The 24,849-nt window shown below is 32.6% G+C and overlaps 2 protein-coding genes across 3 annotated transcripts; both read left to right on the plus strand.

Annotated features, from left to right (window-relative positions):
* The first annotated feature begins 6,383 nt into the window (after positions 1–6,383).
* Positions 6,384–16,848, plus strand: LOC117686713 (BTB/POZ domain-containing protein 6-B). Of its 2 annotated transcripts, XM_066075685.1 has the most exons (3): positions 6,384–6,458; positions 15,141–15,479; positions 15,726–16,846. In XM_066075685.1, the coding sequence occupies exons 2-3, from the start codon at positions 15,142–15,144 to the stop codon at positions 16,756–16,758; spliced, it is 1,371 nt and encodes a 456-aa protein (XP_065931757.1). In that variant the 5' UTR covers positions 6,384–6,458; position 15,141; the 3' UTR covers positions 16,759–16,846. The 2 variants fall into 2 exon arrangements, with proteins under 2 accessions (XP_065931757.1, XP_034318181.2); XM_034462290.2 differs by lacking the exon at positions 6,384–6,458 and having other exon boundaries at positions 14,238–15,479; positions 15,726–16,848.
* A 911-nt stretch (positions 16,849–17,759) lies between these two features.
* On the plus strand, positions 17,760–19,452 carry LOC105337979 (uncharacterized). Its single transcript, XM_066073417.1, has 5 exons — positions 17,760–17,956; positions 18,164–18,387; positions 18,693–18,853; positions 18,979–19,160; positions 19,367–19,452. The coding sequence occupies exons 1-5, from the start codon at positions 17,875–17,877 to the stop codon at positions 19,408–19,410; spliced, it is 693 nt and encodes a 230-aa protein (XP_065929489.1). The 5' UTR covers positions 17,760–17,874; the 3' UTR covers positions 19,411–19,452.
* Positions 19,453–24,849: the final 5,397 nt, after the last annotated feature.

The following is a 24,849-nucleotide window of genomic DNA, read 5'->3' on the forward strand; positions in this document are numbered from 1 at the left end:
TGGTATGTACGTATATTCATATATGAATTCCGTGTTGGTTTTGCCTCTTTTGAATAAATCACTATTCTTTGAAGGAATTGCATTATGAAATAAAGAAGTCTTTTTTATCGAAAATATCAATCTTACGTTTAATCAAAAAATCACTACCAATTGTAAAACTTATTTTAAAAACCAATATGTTGCATATTTAGTCTTTTTATGTATGATGTACGTCATAACGCCCAAGACAGACGACTTCATCGTTCTCTGTGACGTTGTACTCACTACGCAACTTTCTTCCATGAGTAAAATCGTTTTTTACGATATTAATCTCATGCCCAGAAATCTTATTTTAATATCGGACCGACATCAACATTACACATTTCGTGGCATCAAAATTACAGTAACATTTCTAATAGACCCGCCGCAATTCTGTGTTTAATTGCTCTTGCTCGGAAATATATAAAACTAGTGCATTAAAAGAAATTGTTTATCGCTGAGTATATCGGGAAAACCGTATTTTAATCAAACTATAGACAGCCTGGAATCTTCGTGGTCCCACAAAAGAAGGCTTTTATTTCAGCTTCATGTACCTCTCCAATAACGGGAAAGGTCAGGTTTCCCTTTTCAGCGGAATTCCGGAAATGTTATCTAATACAAAGTCCTCATTTAGCTTCGCCATCGTTTCACACCATTGCGGTATCGATGCTTGTTTCTTTATTGCTAGGAGGTTGCCAGAAGCACTCGGTAAAATCACATTTCAGATTACTCTAATACCTTGGCCTTCGTTCCTTCGTCAGAGAGGTACGAGAAAAACAAAAAAAGAGGCTAATTGTGTTGCATTTCATATTGTGTATAAAAACGAACAATAAACAAGACAAATACCTTCGAGATATGTTAATTACATTTGCATGTCATAATGTCGTTTGGAAATTTCTTTTCGTGATGAATTTAGTTTTACTGCTTTGGATGATTTGTTTCGACGGGGTTAAATGATTAACCATTAGTTTAAAAAGAGATTATTAAAAAATCTAATTACTAAACCATACATATCTAGATGAGGACAGAAATATAAGGCTTCGTTAAAACGCAATAAAGTTATGCAAATGTTTGCAATTTTTTATATAGATATGATATTTGTGTTTCCGTTTTCTTGCCATCGAACAAAATATTTTAATTATATAGTATCTCTCATGATATGCGATGGTATATTATTTTTATCAGTAAGTTGTGTGTGTTTTATATCCCCGAGCCTTGGATAAAAATCATATTAATACCATCACAAATCATGTCGGATTCTTTTGATCACATGTTTTACCATGTCTTTTCTTAAACCTCAGTCACTTGTGTAAAACTCTTATTGTGAATCGCAAAACACATTTACTGAAAGTTTACGCCTTGAAGAATAACAAAAAACATCTCATTTTCGAACATATTTGAATCAATTCATAAAAAAAATAAACAACCTTAAATGCTCCGCATTTACAACTCCACACTTCAACTGAAAATACAAGCTGTTAAACTGTCATTTTCTCACAGTATGGTACCCTATTGTACGGATAACAACTCCTACATGTACAGTTTTCAAGATAGGAAGTTGTTGTATTGCAGATCAATTGTACGTATATCAGAGCTGTGAATATATTTGGAATTTGATTTTTGCTAATTTTTGAAAAAAATATGAAAAAATACTAACTATTGCACTTAGTCATTTTCACGCAGAAAGTTGTATACTGTAGATTCCTATTAGAACGCGAGGAATTAATATCCGTGTAAAATCGCGAGAAACGCATCTCGCGAATTTTAAAATCTCGCTTGTATTTTTTGTACATATGTTAACTACATCAATCAGTTTTATCTGGTTTTGATTAATATACGGTTAGTTTGTTCAATCAGAATTTAAAAATCATTTCATCTAAAGGAAGTCAAATATAAATTTCTAAAACGATTTTTTCAGACCGAAATCAGTCGCATGAAAAAAATAATTTTGCACCATTACGGAGATCCTATGGTATCGTAGCCATCTCCAGTAAACATCGGATATAAGAAAAATGGAGAGGGCTACATTATTGCAGCTAGTTATTAGCATATCACATTTAAACAAAATTAAAGCTTTAAATAGTAATTGTAAGAATTGGCTGAATTATTAAAATATGGGGGTCCGTTTGGGTGGTAAGGAAATCTTGCTCTCTACCACTTTATCAAATTCTAATAACATAATTATGTATCTAACATCAATTTTAAAATTCAGATTCTAAATATATCTACAGAATTATTGCCATCCAAAAAATTTAAAAAAAAATGATATAAATCTCTCAAACATGATTGTGGGCGATTATGACATGTAAGAAGAAAGGGACGACTGTTTCAATTCCTTAAAGAAACTCCATTACCATGAGAGAAGCATAAGATCAACATGAAACAATAAAAACGAACGACTTCAGAAAGACGATGCTGTCACATAATGACGAGTAAACAATGAGAATCTCATAGCGTATTGAAATCATTTCTTTACATCTGTCTCTTCCTGGTCTGTCTCGGAGTCGGAAGGAGACGGGAATTTTATGATCAGCTATCACCATAACATAATCATCCTATCAAATTTCTTATCAACCTAAACCTGTTGCCTTGAAGGTATTATATGGAATACTGAAGAAAAATTCAGCGATCTCGATAATTCGGTCGTACTGACCTCGAGACCTTGAAATTTTATGTTGCTTTGATTTTTATGTTATCATTCAATCGTTTTTGTTTTTCGTTTTCCCAACTGAATTAAAAGACTGACAGACAAAACAAATTAATATTGTGTTCGAAGGAATGATTGCAACTACTAATGATATATACGTTTTTGGGATTCTTTTTAGAAAATATTTTTGAATAACTTACACAGGAACAAGTTTGTACACGAGCAAACATGAAACTGCATGTTCAATACCTTTCATCTGTGCAATATATATATTTTTTATATAATAGTAGATTTATTTAATTATTTGTTTAATATTAATGTATATAATCTCCATTTAGTCTGCTTTGAACGGAAGAACTTATAGGTCTGACACAATAGACAGACAAATAATTACCAATCTATAAGGAGGAGGCTTATACAACACCTTTGATCTTAAAGTGTGTTTTATTATGCACGTTTCTTGGTTTTCATGAATTAATTCAATTAATAATAATCTTCATTGGATTACTCGACTACTAACATCCTTGATGAAAACGCGATATTTTTTTTAATGACGGATATATCCCCCAGACGGTTTCTTTTTCACCTAGATGTACATATATAACATGCACGTGCCGACTCAAAAAGACAGCCGTTAAGCGCATCATGTATTTGTCGTCTGCTGGATTAGACAATATGAATGTCTTGCCTAAAGATCCTTATTAGCAAACTCAACAACAGCTTTTTGAGGGCATAGTTTAACATGTATTGATGCGTTGCACGATACTACATGTACATATCTACAGTTCATTGTCGGTGAAAACTTGCTATAATTTTGTTGCCTTTTACTCGTTGTATAGAAAACAAAAGTTTGAACATCAAACTTTGTCATATGGATTCGAATTTATCGTAAAATTTAAAATTACACGGCGAGGAAACAATCAATTCTAAGGTTTATACAATTTATATTTCCGTTTTCATAAAATTTGAAAAAAAACTGTCGACGAAATACACTGTATACGATATAACTAAGAATTCATACCCGTGATACTGAAAAGTATTTGAGAAAAAAATATACAAATAGATTGGCTAATGGGATCTTTTGACAGCGTTGCTGTTCCAAAGTGGTATTAAGATCATACGTCAGAAAAGTTTAATAGAGGTAAAACACTTTTTTGTTCTATGTGAAGTATGTGAGCAAAGGAAGTAGGACCACATTTATACTTGACATTTGGGGATAAAAACAACATAGAACAAACTCTAGTTTAAATGTTTCATGGCTTTCTGTACGCGATGGGTGCAAATCACGTCATTTGTACACGACGTGAAAGTTTCTTCGAAAGACAATTTGGACATTGGAGACAATGCTAATCAATAACACACGATGCCATAAAAAAGATGCATGCATTTATCAAATATTATCTTGCTCAATGCTTTATTTCAGAGATATTTTATTGATTTAATATCATATGCGTTTATTTATGTCACAAATATATCAATGAACTATACAGCTAATCTAAAGGTTTCCCGCTCGTTCATTGAGCTATTGTTTATTCGTGAATTAAGATGTTAGATTAAACTTCTCCCGTTGTCATTGTTTTGTGTTTTAAAATACATTACAACATTAAACTCTTAATATATGAACCAAATGGCCGATCGTAATCAGTTTTAGATTTTAAGATAGATCTTGCTAAACATTTTGTCAAACAAATACGATACAGTGATTTTATATCTATTAAAATAATATACCTTTATTTGTGTACTTTTAATTAATCATTTGTTTAATATGAGCATACATTATCTTCATCTGATCTACTTTAATTTCAATTGAAGAACTAAAAGGTCTGACACAAAAAGACTGACATATTCTTACTGGTATTTACCATAATGTGAGGTTGGGGCTTTTACAACACCTTCGATTTTTGTATATGTTGTAGTATGCACGTTTTTTTTTTAATTTTCATGACAATTCAATTTAAATGATCTAAGTTATTCATCGTCGTATTCGACTACCAATTGTAAAATACAAAACTCATTAGTTTTTTTTCAATGACCGGATATGTCCCCCAGACGGTTAATCTAGAAGTACGTGTATTACATATGCATGTACGTGCCGACACAATAAGGCACCCGTTATGCCCATCATGTACTTTGCGTCGGCTGGATTAGACATGATGAATGACTTGCCTGAAGATCTCTGGTAGCAAACCAGTAATCTCTGGTTACAAAAAATAAAAACGTATTCGTACAAGTTTTTTTTCTTTTCTTTTTTGACATAACTTAATATACATTAATTGATGCATTCTATGATGCAGTGAAGTATTTCGAGCATAATGTAGGTGTCTTGAATCAGGAAATTTTTCAATTTAAACACGGGAAGTTTTTCATACAGATTAAAGTAATTAGTAAACATCAAATTAAACAGAAGATACAATGACAAATCTGAAAAATAAATCACTCTTAACATGTTTGTACAATTAGTCGTATCGGTTTAAAAAGCAATAGGATAGAAAACGTATCTAAACGTAAGCCCTCCCAGCAGCGTTGACAAAAATACACTGTGAATTTATATTTGTGATGCTTTGATGATTGAGATAGATAGATAGATAGATAGATAGATAGATAGATAGATAGATAGATAGATAGATAGATAGATAATGGTTGCTTTTGATGGCGTTTCTGTACAAAAGTGGTTTTAAGATCAAACGTTTGAAAATCTTTATATGGTTTAATCATTTTAATGATATATGTGAATGTATGAAAGCAAAGGAAAAGAGAAGATCACATTATTGCTTGCCATTTGAAAACCCCCACAACAAAACCACCTGTATTTTAAATGTTCATTGATTTACCGTAGGTGATGGGTGCAAAACACGTCATTTGCACATATAAAAGTTTCGCAAAATACTTTTTGAACATGGGAGACATAATCATAGACTCTGAGGTTGTTGCAGAAGATGCCAAATAATTGCCAATGCTCAGATACTATCAATTTATCTATCAAATAGATATATACACAAATATTTAATCGGTGTTTATTCATTTATATCAATAAGGTATTCGTGTATATTGATAAGATTCAGTACGGATTCAGAAATTCTTTTTAGGAAGACTTCTTCGAGCCAACATTAACAGTTATGAAAAAACTGAGTTTTTACCGAAATACTGGGAGACATTGTAAGCAACATATGATTTAAACCAATAGACCAAATGAGTACATGTAAAAACTACGTTATCACGACACGCATGTTAAAAAAGATTGGTTAAATTTGTAAGATTAGAAAAGAACCAACTCTGAAAATTCCCCAAGGTAATCTGTTACGAAATGTGTTGCTATTGCACAACCCTTTAATCTCTAACCCAGTCAAGGGCACTCTACCTAGATTTTTCAGTTATCACAAAACGGTGTCTTACCGAGTTACCGGATGTTTACAAACATATCCTGCCTTCACCTACATTACGGGCTTTGGTACTGATAAAAAGATGTTTTGAAAACCTTAACTACACAGACTTGTTAATCCTAAACATAGAAGTTTTGTGGTAAAGATTCTCATGTTATAATCTAAACATATTTTGAATGTTCCATATTAAGGTTTTGATATTTAGCTCTTTGTTACTCTGATAATTCTAAATTATCAATTTTAAACTAAAGCATGAATTATACATGAACAAAACTTGCGCTTTAAGACTATCCCCCCCCCCCCAACAGATAACCGTTAATGCTGCAAAGAAGTGCAAATGTACGTAAGGTCCAATCTTTCCATATCATGACCTGCATTTTTCAGCTTCATTTGACGGCAATGAACAAAACCTGGTTTGTACATCATTTTTTCCCAATCTTACATTGATTTTCTATCAATTGTATGCGTTCTATAGCCACGGGCTGTCTTTCTGAGACATTATAACAGTTATTGCGGAAAACATCTGGAAAGAATATCTTTTATACGCGTTCTCCAGAATATCGTCCTTGCACGCTGAATGGGTTATGGTAAAATTATGGTTTCTAGTTATTTGGAAGGAAGGAAAACAACAATGTTAAATAATTCAACTTGTGAATATAACATATTACATGTGATATATATTATTTTATTCCCCTTTTAATTTGTCTTTCAAATGCGAAACTGTAATTATTGCAGTTGTCATAAGGCATAACTTAACTTCAAATTTCGTGGAAAATGTTAAATCATCTACTAGTATTTTGTTTGACCAACGAGAAACATTTGGAGGCAACCTTAGCATATTTGATACCATACAACGCTTGAGAGGTCCGAGTGGTTGCTTTACCATTGTAAGACTATGGTAGTCTCCTTAAGAAGAAACCCTTTGTATAAATATATAAAATTGCAAGCTAAAACATATGGAATTTTTCTTTATTAAATGATACTTAACATGTATGGCTAAAAGTTCATGTCTAAAATTTAAGATAGATTTTATGGGTAATGTGCTGACTTAGCCCCTTGAACCATTTTACTTTGATAGGAATGGAAAACGAGACTTTTATCTTTAATTAAGTCTAGTTTCGAATATGGATTCAATGTTGACTGATCACATTCTGTTTGTGTCTATAGCCATTCCGGGGTGCACCTGTTTTGAAAACTTAAATCAGCGATGATTTACAGCCTGTAACAATGTCTCATATTCTGTTCAGGCTTCTAACTAAATGCCCATCGACTTAACATAAGAATAAAATATTGAAGGCAAAGCATTTATTCAAGTTTCTTGGGGTCACATATGCAATATTGTTTCGCAAAGATGTATGAACTGTTTGCATTTTTTATTGCTATAGTAATGGTTCAATTTACCACAAACAGGTCAATGTTTCTAGTTTGAGGCATTTCTAAAGTTTTTTATGGTTCATTATCCTGCATAATAAATAATAAAAAATATCTCTTATATGACTTTGATTGTTTTTTTTTTCCTTGAACGAATTTTAAATTTCATTTTAATCACTTCAATGGGAAATGTCATAACTAGAATATGCTACGACTGAACGAGGCAACGGCATATATAAAAATTCAAACAACTTCACACCCAACTGACGTATTTCTAAATCAATTAAATTTATTCTTACATTTTAATTTTAAGATTCAAAATTCGACTCAAAATTATGTTTTATCTGAAAAAGAGAGAAATTTATACACAAAATTAAAAATAATATCTTAATTGGTGTAAGGTCGTATGACAGGGGGAAAAAAGAGAGAGAATTAGGGATATGGCTATATTGGGTCAAAATTGACAGTGTATCTATAATTTTAAGAGATGTCATTTCTTAAACAGTGGGTCCTGAATACATTTTTTTAACTGAGGTCATGACTACAATATCTATTTAAATTGTTTCAAGGTCACATATTAAATCTAAATCTGAAAGTAAACTTACAACAAGATGTAAGGAACAATTTACTTATTTCGCTATAACTTTGAAAAGGTCAAAGTACAAGGTAAAAGAACCCTGTTGGATCAAAGGTAAGTTTAAGACTATCAATATTCGTTGAACTTCAGATAAAAAAGCAATTGATCAATAAATCCATTTGAAACAAAGGCGATCAATCTTGTTTGAATTTTGTTCTATGGTGCATATGTACGCGTGTATGTTGATGAACGTTCTTATTGAATGTAATTATTTATGTTTTCTAAGATTTTAAAATAAAAATTAAAAAATTTAGAAGAATTTCTGTTTAAACTACATGTAAACTTGTAAATGTATTTTTTTTTATGGTTTTACTCACTTCAAAAATTTGAAAAGGAAAGAATTCATCTGGGTTATAAGATCTAATTTACCAGTATGCCATTATTATAACAACGGCACGTAACTGTATTAATGTCAAATTAACTTACATTCATTAGAGCAGGGAAACAGACACATTCTGTATGAAATTTTGACATTTATTTTTCGGTAGACCGCCATTATAAAATCCCCCACGAAGTGGAAGTAAATAATAGTTGACAGATGATAATAAAGAGATTCATTATGATTCTTTCTATAATGTCATTGATGATGTATCTGTTACCCACAGAACAATTTCTGATTTAGTGATTGTCGTAGTAAATGGATTTATAGGTCGCAAAGAAGGATATTGTCGCACACAGTTACTGCTGCGAAAAGCCAATTATAAGGGGGCGTAACTCTATAGCTGTTTTCTTGGTTATGTTTCCTGCAACTGCTGAGAGAGAGAGAGAGAGAGAGAGAGAGAGAGAGAGAGAGAGAGAGAGAGAGAGAGAGAGAGGGGGGTTGGTTGGAAAAATTAAGATTAGGGTTTAAGTAAAATTGGACGAAAAGCAAAAAGTCCAGAGTTTTCTTGCGATTTTATAACATACTTATGAAATAAAAGTTAATCGCACTAATTCTTTGTTGACATCGAAAAAATGGGTGTGTTTTCAATCGGATGAAATTAGCGATACTGTTTACTCTCAATCTACTCATTATTCATGGCTCTTTATCCGTTACCCTAAGTAAATAACACGCTATATATAATGTGAGGGAGGGGTTTCCTATCACCCATTATGAGAACTAATACACAAAGGGGAGAGGGAGGACCGTTGTTTAAGTACTATTGTAGAATTTTAAAGATCGAAATGGAGAGACGTCACGAAAAACTTGTGTAACGTGTTTTTAACCACGTTCTCTAATATTAGGGTACGGGCTTCAAATTGGTACAATATTTAAAGTACGGATTAAACTATTTGATGCATACAAGATTAATAAAAGCTTTCGTTATCTGGCCTTTTTGTTTCTTTTTCTATTTTTGTAATGAAGTATTTGTTTTGGAGCGTATTCTTGGGCGAGTTAACTGTTCATATAATATTTTTCACTTGTCGAAAATGTTGGTCAAAGTTTTCCTATCGGGAGGATCAAAGACAATTGTAGATGATCAGATCGCGGCTGTACCGGCCAGTGAAATGATGTAGATTCAAATTAGTCTAATTAGCTTGTCCTACTCTGGAATGTTGAGACGCGATGTCGTCTCCTATTTGCCGTTCATTGAACTTCTGAAAACGTTACATAAGGAAGATTACTATCTTTGACAGTCATAAATTCCCCGAGTTTCAAGACACTGGATTCTTTAGAGTTTCGGTCCATTTCGTTTTGATTTAGACTCTCCATTTTGCTGACGGGGATATGTAATAGTATGCAATTACGACAAAGATATTCATTATGGAACCTTTGAAATCGCCAAAAAATAGGATATCATTTTTTTAGCGGTATATTAACAGGCGGGGACCGATCATTGACAAGGTCTCCCTGCCGACTGTCGTCTGTTGGTCGGCCAATATTAATATCTGTCAATGCTCGGGTATCCTGTACACAGGTACATGTGTATCAATTAACGAATAATAATCAGACAGACAGACAGACGGACGTGTACTAACGAAAATATTCTTACAATGTATATATATAATTTCATCGCATTGTTCAATAGCTTTAGGTTTATCCACTTATAATGTCAGTATGCAAATGAACCGGACTTTTCATTTTCTTTAAATAAATAAATAAATCATTTACTGAAACCCCTTTTTTTTTTTTTTTTTTTTTTAGATTTTTAGTCTAATAACAAAATTAAACTCAATAATTTTCACTGAAGCATTTCTTGAAATGCAATGACATTGTATTAAAATGATTTGCCCTGACGTTATATAGCTTTAAAACGAATAATTATATCAATCAAGAAAAACAGAAAATTATGAACGTGATAATATGTCTTAATAAAACCATTGTTAAAGAAAAGTTTTATATTTCTAAACTTTGACTTTCACCTCTATGTATCGTTTATATCTCATCGAATACCACTGACGAACCCATAACGGATGTCTCATTTCTTCATGTCCCCTCTCCCGTTCTTACTCGGTCAATTTCTTCGATGTCCAAGAAATTCCGCTGATGTTGATCATATTTTTGGCTTTTGAAAAACGCAAACGAGCTAGTAACACTATAATGTGAGAACCCATAACGCTTAAAAAGGAAAAAAAAAGTCAGTACCTTAATTAAAACACATCTAATTGAAAACATATTCTATTCAAGCCATATGAATGAAGATCATTATTTCTAATTATATGCACGTGCAAACACACCAAATGTTTCCAAAAGATTTAAAAGAAAAGAACCCACAATTGTTTTCATGCAGGGAATGGAGGTATCAGCTATTTTAAGATGCTTTTGGGTCCATACATATATTTAGTCAGTTAGTGGAAGATGTCGTATTTTGAACTATTTTAATAGCATAATGTTTTTTATATATCGACTGTAAAACTGATTGTTAATCGCCTCGCGGCTGCTGCTGCTGTGGTACAGGTGTCCAATAGCAATATCCAATTCAACAAAATAACACTGCAGTGCTAGAATCCAGACTACGCGACATAAACAGTTTAATTCCAGTAAAAAAAAAAGTAGGTCTGCAGAATATACGCGATTTATTTAATACCTTGACTATGATGAATTATCTTTTTCCGGGTAATCATTTCTTGAATGTTTTCCCTTTTTTATTAGTTTTCAGAAATTTGTTACATTCATTTTGTTGAAAGAAGCATCTAATTTATGTACAGATTTAATAAAGTTTTGCATAATTTTCCAGCAGACTCATTAAGCGTTCTCCAGACTGCACCGTTAAGAATTATTGTGCAAATTGCATACACTAGCACACACCCATATCATTTCTTCCTATAATTAATTGTAGTAGCCAAATAGTCTTATAAAGCATTCATTTAGCAGGGCTTGGAATAGATTTAAATCTTGACAGATCAAAAGAAAAACTTTTCAATACGAGACACTTTTGATTATTCCGGTTTCATTGACATTTTTTTTAGCCCTGAACTGTTGTAAACAATTGTAAAATGGAGTTAAAGAATTCTGACAGCAGGTATTATTTTGATTTGATTAAAAATGTACTTAGATTGCCGACATCTACGATTAGTGCACTGGGCCATACGGCTCACATATCAATAATCGCCCAATTTCGATGCACTTTACCTGGTACCGAATATGCAGCACTGAAGTTCTTGTCAAGGAATGTGAGAGAACATCGTAAATATGCATGTACAATAACAAAAACTTTTCTCATGTTGGAGATGGATTTCAATGTTGAGTTTTTAAAAAGCACACGTCTACATGTATTATAATATATATATATATATATATATATATATATATATATATATATATATATATATATATATATATATATATATATATATATATATATATATATATATATATATATATATATATATACATACACACACACACTGTTGAATCACTAGATTTCGTGGTGGCCCAATTGTCGTGGAACTCGTGGGTATTTCTCATCCACGAATTAACATTCTCTTAATAAATACACGATATTAGGTCCCCACGAACCTGTAAAATTTAAGCAATCCAAGAAAATCGGCCCCCACGAAATTTAATGATTCCACAGTATATATATACATATATCTCAATTTTTTATACAAACTGCAATGTATAAAAGAAAATGTTTTTCATCTCCAATACTGCTTTGAACAAAATATACTATGACGATCACATAATCCTTCATTAAAAATAAAACGAAATGAAGAGGTATTCAGACGAGCTATAAATTGGCATCGTGTTTACTTTCTAGTCTTGACAACCTGTCAGTTATGCGTCTGTGTTTTGGTTCTAAAAAGAATTGTTGTTGCATCAGATAGGAATATTGTTTTGTCTTCAAGATTGACAACATCGCACTTTTTCAGTGTTTGGGTTGACAAACTTGCAGACAAACATGCAGACTGCGACTTAAAAAAGGAAGGGTGTAAACAGGTATGCATATAAATAGTGTACGTACATCAATCAAATATTGTACCTCTAAAATGGAACCGATTAAAATGCTAAATTTCGCAACCTAGAAATAGATATTTGAGGTGAATTTGGGTCAATTATGTATACATATGATTAACAATGAAACAATAAGGCCTTGTGGATCTGTTAAATGTGGCCACATTCAGGGTTACTGTTATGCTGAACGATGTGAACTACTTTTTTATATTTGCCGATTATTTTAAGGAAACACGATTTAGCTTCGAAAGGAATCATAAATTTTTAAATAGATGCACGATAACTAATTTCGGAGAAAGGTCAAAATATGATATGAATAGCATGGTTCTTGCTCTGACATACCCATTTTTTCACCGGAGGTGAAATAAAATCCGTACAAGAAAGAGATGCACGCGAAAAACAAAAAGACCAGCAAGCTTTTGAATCTTCGCTTTTCTTCTCTGCGAGATTGCTGTCAAAATGTATAATCCCAAAGTGTAAGAAGGATAACTCTAAAAAAAAATTAAAAGTGTTGGAGTTACCTTTTCCTGTGTTATTTTATCTTGCAGGTAAGGCAATGTTTATTTGTTTGAACATGCATTTATCCATTAAATATTGCAAAATGTTAGAAATACGAATATGTAATTTCACAAATTATTTCATTTTCATGAGGATACGCTAAGTCGTAATTCAACCGAAAGTTGGTTACCTATACTGTTCAAATCTTGGTTTTAAACCAGCCTTATATAATTAGTTTTGTTCAAGCTTATAATTACAATTTTTAAGAAATAGATTTTATTCAAATTTAGATAGATTTTATTTTACCATGCACTGTTCCAAAGAAATCTTCAATGACCTACCAGTGCAGAACCTTTTTTTACAATTTGAAAGCCCGTTGAATTAAATTTATAACAGTTCACTGTTTTAATAACTGAAAGTTTTGATTCTTACCATATACATAAGGATTTTCACAAAATTTATTTCAAAGCAGGTGAGATTTACTGACTGCTTTGAAAGTCATGGTTCCAAGTGATCTAGCATACATTCTTTAAAGACGAACAAGAATAGCGAGTTTAAAATTTCAGACGTCTTTGTAATGCATGAGTGTACTATAACTAGAGAGTGTACGAGTCGTGTCCCCTGATGGGAATAGGACAGAATCAAATAACTGAACGTTTCACCTCCGCGGCGCCCTGTACATTAAAGGCAGACTGAAAATCATCAATTTTAATGCAAAGATGCATTTAATATAAGTTCATAATGGGGCATTAAAAGACGATCAGTTTCCTGTTAATGCGATCTCGCCCCGGGGATTTCCCCCTTCAATTTACTTCTTATCCATTGTCATGTTTTATATTATGAGTGTTAATAGACTATATAAATTGATATCAGTCATAAGTACTGTACCAAAGATCATCTGCTACATACGACATCGTAATAAATGTGACCCACATTGGATAAACCTGTTATATTTAAACAATAAAATGTTTTCTTTGGTGAGCTATGCGGGATATTAATATTAAGGTCTGACGACACGTTCCTCAATTTTAGATAACTTTTTCCAGGAATTTGTTAATGGTTTACTACTACTTTGACAAGCTTTCTTGCAAAAAATTAGGGTACCTTACCAGGCATTTCTGCAAAATACTAGATTATGCAATTTCCTATATAATCTTCTTGAAAATACACTTGAATTGCTGATATAAAAATAAATACATGTACAGCACAGCGAATTTCACTATATAATAATTATATCTCCGCCGGGGCGAGGTTTTGAACTCACGACCTCTATAGCCTATACACTTCTGGTAGTGTGCGGCCTCGGTTCTAACCACTCGACCATCTAGACACGTAACCAAATCCAAGTAAATTTTGAACATTTTTAAAGTAATTATAAAATTTATATTTTTTATTAGAACTCTTTATTACGAGGAGATAGAAAAAAGATTCTCGAGGAACGTGTCGTCTGACCTTAAGGTAGAGGCATTGCAGGAAAAAATACTTTGAACATATTAAAAAAAACTGATCTTAAAGAGTCTGTAAAGTTAAAGTTAAATAAATTATTTTTGATGTACAACATGAATGTTATATAAAAGAAATATAGCCAAGTCGTCTTATGGGAATCTGAGTTTGACATCATCATACTTATCTATAGCAGTTTCTTAGGTTCCTGGAGGTTTCGACCAATTAATGAACTCATTAAAATTGAATCGGGTAGATTTATTGTCAGTTTCTAAACAGCTATATATGAATCGAAATCAGTTTTCTTATAGAAATCGAGGGGCATGCAATTATTCGGTAGATGTAAATATAGTGTTTAAACTGGTTAAATTCGACCTGTGCGGTAGGTGTATGTCTTAGAATATTCAGTGAATAAAGTCTTTCAATATTTTTTTTTAAATTTTCCCCGTTTTGTTTGTCCGAATGTTCAACAATAATTGAATTTATATCTCCTTTCACTGTGTAACTGTATTGCCATTTTATCTATGGACTGTAACCAGGTGACTTGAAATAAAATTGAACACATTTACAAAAACATTTATACCATGTCACAAAAAATAATGATTAAGGCATTCATGTTTTAGTACAATTCGTAGATACTTGTATACATAGAAATAAAATCCATTTCAAAATGATTTTTTTCCTCAAACTTTATGTGAGAAGATAACTTACCCTTTGCCTAGTGTGTAGGTGTACCTGAATGTGAACAGATAAAAATGCATTTTTTCTCAGAATGAATTCAAACAACAACGAGGTACCTGCATCACCTGTGAAAGAGGACACCAAAATAAACGAAGCCCACTCTGAATTGAACTCGAGGCAATCAAGAAACCAGGATTGGCAAGGCGACAGGTCATTGGGTGAATGTATGCAATATATGTTGACCAATGAAATTGGCTGTGATGTTTCGTTTTTTGTTGGTCCCGAAAAGGTTGAGGTTCGAGCTCATAGGCTGATTCTAATTGCAAGAAGTCCAGTATTTTTCAAGAAACTTCGGCCAAGTTCGGAAGAATTCCGATCTAAGATGACTATATCTGACATAAGTGTGGACACGTTCCTTAGATTTGTTCGGTAATTTCACTATTGTATGTTTAAACTCCTAATATACATGTAATTGTAAACTCTATATTGCAATTCTTAATTTATGAATCCATTAAAATAATGAAATAAACACTGAATATAAAGCATGTATATCACAGGAAGTCCAGATAATTCATAAAACATGCATGGTTATTTTTTTCATGGAGATCCATGGAGTGAATTGTGCTATTGCAGTGCGCCGTTTCTTTATTAATAATTCGTAATTATTTATTGTAGATATCTTTACACTGACGAAGCTTCGTTTGATTTAAAAACAGCCACTTCATTGCTCCCCGTTGCTCGCCGGTTTAAAGTTTACCGTCTTGTACGACTTTGCCTAAGTGTCCTTCACGATGGAGTAGACTGCGACAACGTTTGTATCTTACTGGATGAAGCTATTCAATCCCATGCATTACAGAAGCGAGATAGAGCCATGGATATCATTAACAAGACAACTCGAATATGCTTAAAGTCGCGGGCTTTTCGCAGTATTGGACAAGAAGCTTTTGATTACATTTTAAAGTCGAACGAGTTAAATATTTCGGAGGAAGAACTGTACGAATGTAGTTTGGAATGGGCTACTACTCAATGCCAGAAAAAACAATTAGAAACGACAGATGGGAACCTGAGGCAACAACTCGGAAAGAGTTTATATAAAATTAGATTTACTCTGATGCCAAGGGAATATTTTAAATATAAGGTTGAAAAAAGTGAAATACTCAACGGAGAAGAGAAGGACGAAATCACAGAGTGCATTACCGACAGGAGCTTCAGGAAAGAGAACTTTAAATTTGACAAAGATTTGAGGACAGTTACAGAGTATTTTCGACTTTTACGATTTATGCAACTTGACACAAAACTAAAAGAACACACGGGTCGCCCAGATGCAATAATGTTCGAAACCTCAAAGCCAATATGGTTTCATGGGGTAGTAGTGTATGGTTCCTTTATCGAGCAGTCCATAAATATTCATGTCAAAATTACCGATGCTAGATTAACCATAGTCAGAGAACTAGGCCAGACATTTGAAAGCGTAGAATCGGATGAAATGCACGATGTGCTTCTTTCAACGCCCTTTGAAACAGTTCCTGGATCGCGATACAACGTTGTGGTCACTATTGTTGGTAAATTCAGACATCTATTTCGGGGTATCGCAGGGAAAAGATCGCTGACCTTTAAGGATTCGGATATAACATTCTATGAATCGGGATGTTCCTCAAATGGAACCACTGTCATGGAGGGACAGATTCCGGGGTTTCTTTTATCATAAATAGAAAAAAAATATCTGGTATAACCAAAGACGCTTTTAGCCACAGACTGATTGTGTCAAAATACAATCCTTCTAACCAAGTTAAAAATGACATAGAAGGGATATCTGTAGCAGTGAGGAAAGAGACACATGGTAGAGAATGCGTTATATCATGACCAGCTTTTAAAGGGCTGAATGATCATGACCATTTGTATACGTGTATATAAATATATCTCCTTAGAGGAAGAACATTGTATACAATTATAGGAAAATATTATACACTATATTGTTGCTGGGTTTGTTTTAGGTCATTACAATAAAATTCAGCTACCTGAAAATTAAAATATTCACCGAGCCAGAGGCAAGGTGAATATTTTACTTAAAGGGTAGTTAAATCATCGTATTGATCGAAAAAAAAGCCCAGCTATAATTATTTTATTATGTGATTTAGCGACGAATTGATACATTCATATCAAACTGAGTGTTATCAAGCGAGATTTTAATTTGAAACCATAGCCCCCCCCCCCCCCCCCAAAAAAAAAAAGAAAAAAGAAACGCGACATTTCATTGGGCGATCTATTTTTAGTCCAATGTAGAGACTTAACATCCTAGATCACGTGCATGTGCTGTTTTTTATAGATAATTGGATATGAGCCAATCACGGAGTTAGGAATTGATCGATCATATAATGATATGTTTTATATAGGTACTTTTTTGTTGATCGTTTAGCCTCTTTAAGGTGTATATTGGGTAGTACATCTGTATCATTCTAAACAATTTAAACATGGCTTTTTCCGAAACTTAACCTTAGATTTGCAACCTGGTTCCAAAATTGCGTGATTTTGGCAAGAATATATAATGAAATTTACTACTTTCAGTATTCATTTCATATTGATGATGATATTGCATTTGTGTAAGGAAGTAACTACACTCAGCGACAAACACTAAAATATATATAAAATATATATAAAATATAAAATAAAATCAATCCTAAATCCTGTCACATCTTATTATAAAGTTGACGTGTGTGTTGTTTTGTAAGACTGTGTTCAAAGCGCACTGCAAGTCACTGCAAATTGAAATTCTATATATTGTGGTTGATTATTAGTATCCGAATTGAAAACAACCCACAGTAATATGGCGTCTGTTTTTTGTGTGACTTTTATTTTGTTTGCGGTATTTGGATCTGAAGTATCAACCAAAAGTAATCCATGCAAAGGTACTAATAATTTATTTTGCAACATTTTTTTCGCTATATTTACAATTTTCTACTTTCATTGTTCATGAAATTCAATTCAATTCAATTTATTTTCATCTTATTTTTATGAATTTATCGAGTTTAAAACTTGAAATAAAAAATATTTGATTTTCAATTTTTTTAATATCTAAATTGAAAGTATCTAATTCATAAATATGAATTTATTAGGGAAATGGGAATTATTTTTTCATGCCCCGAGTGGTAATGGAGAGGAAGTTTTAAAAGCATGGAAAACCAGACATAATAATTGTGACATCATATCTGGAATCTGTCCGTGTTCTATGAAAAATGGATGTCTTCCACTTAACGCCAGAATGGAAAAATATAAACGAAATATGAAAACGCTAAGAAGTCCCTACATTGATTACTGGAATTGCCTGAATATTAAGAAGGTAAAGGTGTATAATCATCATGATTTTTTGATATGTTCTATATCATACTGAAACTATGGTAAATAGATAAATGGTTCATACGTGCATAAAGGTGGAGGGAAAATAAACCGTTTCTGAATGATAGAGAGTTTTAAAAAAAAATATTACATATTGAAATTGGCGTCATTCCGTGCCACATGTGCATGCTCTCATTGAAAAAAAAAGAAGATTTGATTTAGCATGAAATAATCAAAGCACAAGCAGGAAGGCTTCAAAGTATATTTAAGTTCAACGAAGTAAAAAAAATGTATTATCTGTATCTACAGGTCAAGATTGAGTTTAACACCCAGGGTAAAACCATGGCCTTCATTGAGTTTGACGGTCGAGGTTCAAACTATTTAAATTGGTTTCACAACAGCAGGATCATAAAAACAAGCTGGACCGACATGCAGAAAAGTGGATCTTATAATTTTTTCTCAATTGACAAGTAAGAAGCTTATTCCTCATAACACTTCTTATGTATTAATAGTGTCTTTACAAGAGTCGACATTTATTCATACTATTTTTAAAAGCAAATCATTTTACCTCGTTCAATAAATATTTCAAATTTAGAGAAACTAGCTATAGCAGAAAATTTTTCATCAACAAAAACTATGGAGGGTGTGCTAAAGACGCTGGATGGTTAGTTGTAACCGACATCAATGGCTCTAAGCCTTGTACATGGGAGCAGCAAAAACCATACCCGCAGTTTTTGTATGCTAAAGAAGGAAAAATGACAATATGGAATGATATGAGTAAGATGATTCTTAGTGTAGAATCATGTGTTGCAATAAATATACGAATTTTGAATTTATAAAGTGAAGAAACGTAAAGGATGCTTGAGGATAAATTAAAACTGTAAAGCAGTGAATTTTTAATAATTTTGAATATTTGAATATTTTATCTACATTCATTACGTGTAATGCTTGTAAACATTACATTGAAAATTTATCTTTTTCAGAATTTGGTAAAGCTGACGTTCTCAACATATATGTTCAGAGATAGCTTTGTAAAAGTATGCAATAACAATTAAAACGGAAAAAATGACTACCCATTTGGTTTTGTTAATATTCTTTCAAATTACCAGGAATATATATGATCACTTTCTCTACACGCTTCTTAGCACAAAAAAGATTTATTTATAAGTCACACATTTCATCTATGAGTTTTAAATGCACAACTTTCAACATATTTCTATATTAATATCAATTGTGTTTGTTTGCCAAGAATCGAATGTGCATAATGAGATGTTGTAAACCTTTAAAAAAATATGAATTTTATCTTTTGAATACAAATGTTCAATGTTTAAAAAAAACCGTCCAAACTAAACACCATTGAATGGTTCATATTTCATAAAGTTTAATTTGAACAATTTACCAAATGATACGTTATAAAAATTGAATATTTATCCCTTATTTTATGACACGTCAACGGAAAATCGATGAGTCTTACAATCTAATTTTGCTGTCAATTATCTAACTGAAGTCAAAGATTTCTCTCTCGGTCAGTTTAAAAATGTCTTTAAGCATGGCTGGTGGTAGACATTTAGTATCGGTACCATCATAGTGACAAGATCGGATATTATGATATCGGTAATATCCTAGAATATGTCAAAATTATCAGTACAAGTAAAATGTAGCGGTAGCGGAGAACTAACCTAACTGGTATGATATACATAAGTACATTACATGTGTATAAAAGGACCGACAAAAAGTTCAGATGAACGCTGACCAACAGTTCGCTCTTAAGGTACATGTAGTTTACTACATTAAGGGTTACACCTTTTATGACACAACGTCACAAGATGGAGATTGAAAAGTGAATTGTTTGACGTATCGATCAATTTTATTGAATTTCACCATCGGTCAGTGGTTAAAATATCGGGCTTGTGAACCTCAGATCCCTAGTTCAAATCCACCGAGACTTTTATTAACTAAAATAAATCAAAGAAAATGTTTCCGCGAAAATGTTTATTTTTGGTCTACTTGACTTATATATACTTCTTATTCATCTTGATATCGATTCGTTCATAATCAATTCAATATTTGCTGCTTTGAGAAACTGTTTTAAGGTACATGTATAGTAAACCATTTTAAGAAACATTCTTTCGCGCTTCGTTGATGGTGTTTGTGACTTTTTGTGACTTTTTGGACTTTGTCTTTTTCTTTTTTCTCTCTTTCTTCAGTGTGCTTGCTAAAAGTAGTAGTGTTTTAAAAGTAAATTTAAAATTACAAAAACTAGCAACAATCATTTGATATTAAACATTGCATGTTAATAGCTATTGTTATACATTAAATATAAATACTTTTATAATAATAAGAAGAAAAAAGCTAGAGAATAAAGAAATCTAAACATAAAACAAATCAACTGTGAAAATGATCTTTTGAGATAAACAAGCAGTGCTGTCCTTTGTTTATAAATAAACCCTGCAATTGTATAGGTTTTCTGATTAACCATTATAATGGAAATAATTTGGTGCCCTAAGAGTCACTTCACTATTGGCGTGTTTACACTTCTGGTTTGATCGAATGGCTGCTTGTTGCATTAGCAATTATTGTCTTGAACTGTTCTCTGGTCTTGATCGAAGACCTTCATATTTCAAGCCTTCTATTGAAACTCTTGTTAGGGTGGGTTTCACTTGTGTTACGTTTGAAGCCACAAAACTTACCTTCACAAAATAAGAGGTCTCCAAATTGATGAGATACAAAGGTTTATAAATTTTTAACCGGGTTTTCTAACGGAAAAATCCGGTTATTAAAATGGTGAAAATGGCGGGCGGGCGGCTGCCAAAAGGGTACCCTCATTGTACGGATAACTCCTCCTACAGTTCTCAAGATAGGAAGTTGTTCTTTTGCAGATCAATTGTACATATATCAGAGGTGTGCGTATTGCTAGGATTTTGATTTCCGATTATTTATCGAAAAAATACCAGCTTTTGAACTTAGTCATTTTTTGGCAAAATATTGCTTATAGGGAACCCTCATTGTACGGATAACTCTTCCTACAGTTCTCAAGATAGGAAGTTGTTCTTGTACATATATCAGAGGTGTGCATATTGCTAGGATTTTGATTTCCGATAATTTATGAAAAAAATACTAGCTTTTGAACTTAGTCATTTTTTGGCAAAATGTTGCATATACATGTAGGGTACTCCATTTCACAAGATAAGGGTTGACATGGATTATGGATACAGTTTACATAAAAGAAAACCCGGTTTGCTGTCACATTGACAGCTTTTCACTTGTCTTGAAATATGTTCTTGTTTCCCATTGCTGGCACTTTTACATTGATTTAAACTATATATCATTTTCTGCAACTATGGCCTTCTAAAGTTTCACAAATGGTTATCGTCAAATTTTAAATCAATTTATATTTGTAGAATTAAATTTTAGAGCTTACAGCTTACATTAACAAATGAAATTTCGTGTACTTGTACATGACATCGGAGAAAATGAAATTGTAACATGAAAACAAACTTTCAAACTCTCTACCTTTGATTACGGGCGGAAGGCGGTCCGTTATTTGATATGCATGTAGAAATATGTTTTATGCCTTTAAGAAAATATCACATATTTTTTGTTTTACTCGTAAATGAAAAATATGTCATACTTAGTACTGTCGTGTTTGGTGCGTTTTTATCGAGACTATCATCTATTCGAAAAATTTCGGAGTTCTTCATTCTTTTCAAAACAATGCACTGGGATCGGTATGCGGGACATGCTAAAGACCTGAATGTCATTAAATTTTATATAAATGATTTATTTGAATTTCTAGGTGCCGTGTCAAATAAAATTACTTTGTGTGTGTATTTATTATATTTCCATGTAAAATGTGGTAGAAAATATCATGAAATGACATTATATCAATTATTTACGCAGGAATATGACAGAAATGAAAATTTGAATTGACTGGAAAATTTGAACTAATCCATTTCTATTTTATCATGTGGTCCATTGAAATCATATATTAACTGATGCATTAAGTTTTCATTCAATACAATACAACCAAAATGGTTTGAAATACATAGTCTCCAAGAGAAAAATGATAAGTTGAACTTTGTATTAGAGTAATGTACAAATCAATGTGTTCTCCATTACTTCATACTATGGCAATGATCATACAATTACCGTTAGAAATGCTTACATTAACGAACTCGATTCTTTATGATAATAGTAAACTGTTAAACTTTAAAACAAGTTGCTGAAAGTATCTTAAAATTTACCCTAAAATTTGTAGTACATGTACCAACTCTTATTTTCTTCTTTGTGGTGTGTTTTTATGTAAACAACCAATGATTCATACAACAATTATATTTTTTGCGGCCCATTTGACGCTTGCGTCAATATGATTTCTTGTTTCTATTTGTAATATGGCGATGGTATTCAAATGTGAATGTTTTATCATAGCTAGCGGCAAATAAATCGGACACACGTGTCACCGTTTTGAATGGCAACAACTTGAAGGCGTTCTCAAAGAATACACAAAATATTTAAATAAAAAAAATATATGTGTGTACACCAGACATATTAACAAATACAAAATTATGTTTTCGAACTCAGTCTGAAGAACAAAAACGATACAATAGATGAACTTCATGAGGAGAATCTGCCGTGTGGTCATTGACTGGGAGTAGTGGCGTGCTCCTGTAATCTAGCTACTTGGAGGTCAGGGTTGGTGGACGGTTTGAGGACGGGGGTCCTGCTCTCCGGCGACCTATGTCGATCGGGCGTCTGCACTAAGCAGGGCATCAATATGGTTAGCTCGGGGGAGCCAAGGCTCACCAGGTTGTCTAAAGAGGGACGTCTTTTCCCTAAAATTTTCTGTTATAATTTTATCCATTCATGATCTAAGTGATTGGGAAACGAATATGATAAATTGCAGCAATTTCTTTAATTTTACAAACATACTACTATTCCCGAATCAGTACAAATATTTATATCACTAAAACCAAGGAAGACGCACATCAATTAAACGATGCAATTGATGAAGCTACATTTTTCCAAATTACTGTCATGCCCTTAAAAAAGCCGATCAATAATCTGCAAGGATTCATTTACTGATTACGAAATATTGAACATTCCTTTCGGGTAATTGATGAATACTAGTACAGCTGTAACATTTGCACGATAGAGGGAAGTGTACTCTATCTGTCACGGATGCGACAATTAACCCACTGTATAAAACACTGCGTAAAATGGTCCTCAGCTGCAGCAGCATTCAATACGCGGGGGACAATAGTAAAAAGCCGATGTAAACTCACGTGGCACTTGCTAAGAACACAGTAAGGAAGTGGTCAATACTAGACTACAGTTTCATATATCTACACTTACGGGTATAATTTTATGTAAATACTAGTGGGATTGGTTCATAAAACGTGTTCTTTCAACACATTCATTGTCGTTTTGTTGTTTGTAATAATCATCAATAATATTAGACCAAAGGTGGATGTAAAATTGGTATCGTCGTAAAACTTTTGTACATCCTACATTGATCGTCTTCGATCCATTTGTAGATTTTATCCAATAATATTATACAATGATGCAAAGTACACGTGTAAGTATCTATAAATGTAATTCATAGACCCATTTGTTCCTCGTAGAATCGAACTGAGCAATGAGGAGCCGCAATGTGAGCGCCATTCGTACGTTCCTTTATGTGTTGTTTACCGTTTCCAGGGTAACGCTACATGTAGCTATTTGGAAGGTGTGTAAAGCCGATTCTGTACACGACTCGTAAATAGCCATACCATAGCTTTCTGGTCTCCGATATCATCACACCTGCGTACACATGTATATACCCTTTCGTTTTACCTGTTTGCACACAATAACATGCAACTCATGACCGACTTCTTGTATTTCTTACATTTTCTGAGTATATACATCTTATTTTGTTGTGTTTTCATAAGTGTATTTTTACAGTAAATAATGAAATGACCTTACTTTGCTCATATTTTGTAACAAGTGTGTGCATTTCAAATAATTTTACGCGACCTGGTGACAAGTACAGGTAAGTCAATACAGGTGATATTTGTACAGCGACATATTTCCAACTGTGAAGAAGTTTGTAAGGCTGAAATATAGCTGCGCAGAAAGAGAGACATGGCAGAGAAAAGTTTTTACTATCATGTTCAGCTTCAATTGGAAACTTAATATATATTACCTGCCGACCTAAGAATTCCAATGTTCAAAATATATAATTTGTATTTGCTCACATGTAAAATGATGAGTGTTGTGGAAGTAATACTATTTAATTTATATTTTGATCTTTATACTTGCAATAAACCTAATTCACAATTAAAATTCGAACTGGAACTTTAGACTAATTACTCGCTAATACAATGTAGCATCATGTACAGCATACATACAGGCAATTCTTCCTGCTTTCAATACACATCTACTTAACAATTAACATCAGGCAAAGTTATCAAATGAAAATAACGAAAAG

The sequence above is a fragment of the Magallana gigas genome, chromosome 2 (genome assembly GCF_963853765.1).
Source record: "Magallana gigas chromosome 2, xbMagGiga1.1, whole genome shotgun sequence".
Classification (NCBI taxonomy): Eukaryota; Metazoa; Mollusca; class Bivalvia; order Ostreida; family Ostreidae; genus Magallana; species Magallana gigas.

Bases quoted from the DNA above. Each gene is read 5' to 3' on its own strand.
- LOC117686713 (XM_066075685.1), top strand. From the start codon at position 15,142: ATGAATTCAAACAACAACGAGGTACCTGCATCACCTGTGAAAGAGGAC. The intron at 15,480-15,725 runs GTAATTTCACTA...TATTTATTGTAG, and splicing joins ACGTTCCTTAGATTTGTTCG to ATATCTTTACACTGACGAAG.
- LOC105337979 (XM_066073417.1), top strand. From the start codon at position 17,875: ATGGCGTCTGTTTTTTGTGTGACTTTTATTTTGTTTGCGGTATTTGGA. The intron at 18,854-18,978 runs GTAAGAAGCTTA...TTTCAAATTTAG, and splicing joins AATTTTTTCTCAATTGACAA to AGAAACTAGCTATAGCAGAA. The intron at 19,161-19,366 runs GTAAGATGATTC...TATCTTTTTCAG, and splicing joins GACAATATGGAATGATATGA to AATTTGGTAAAGCTGACGTT.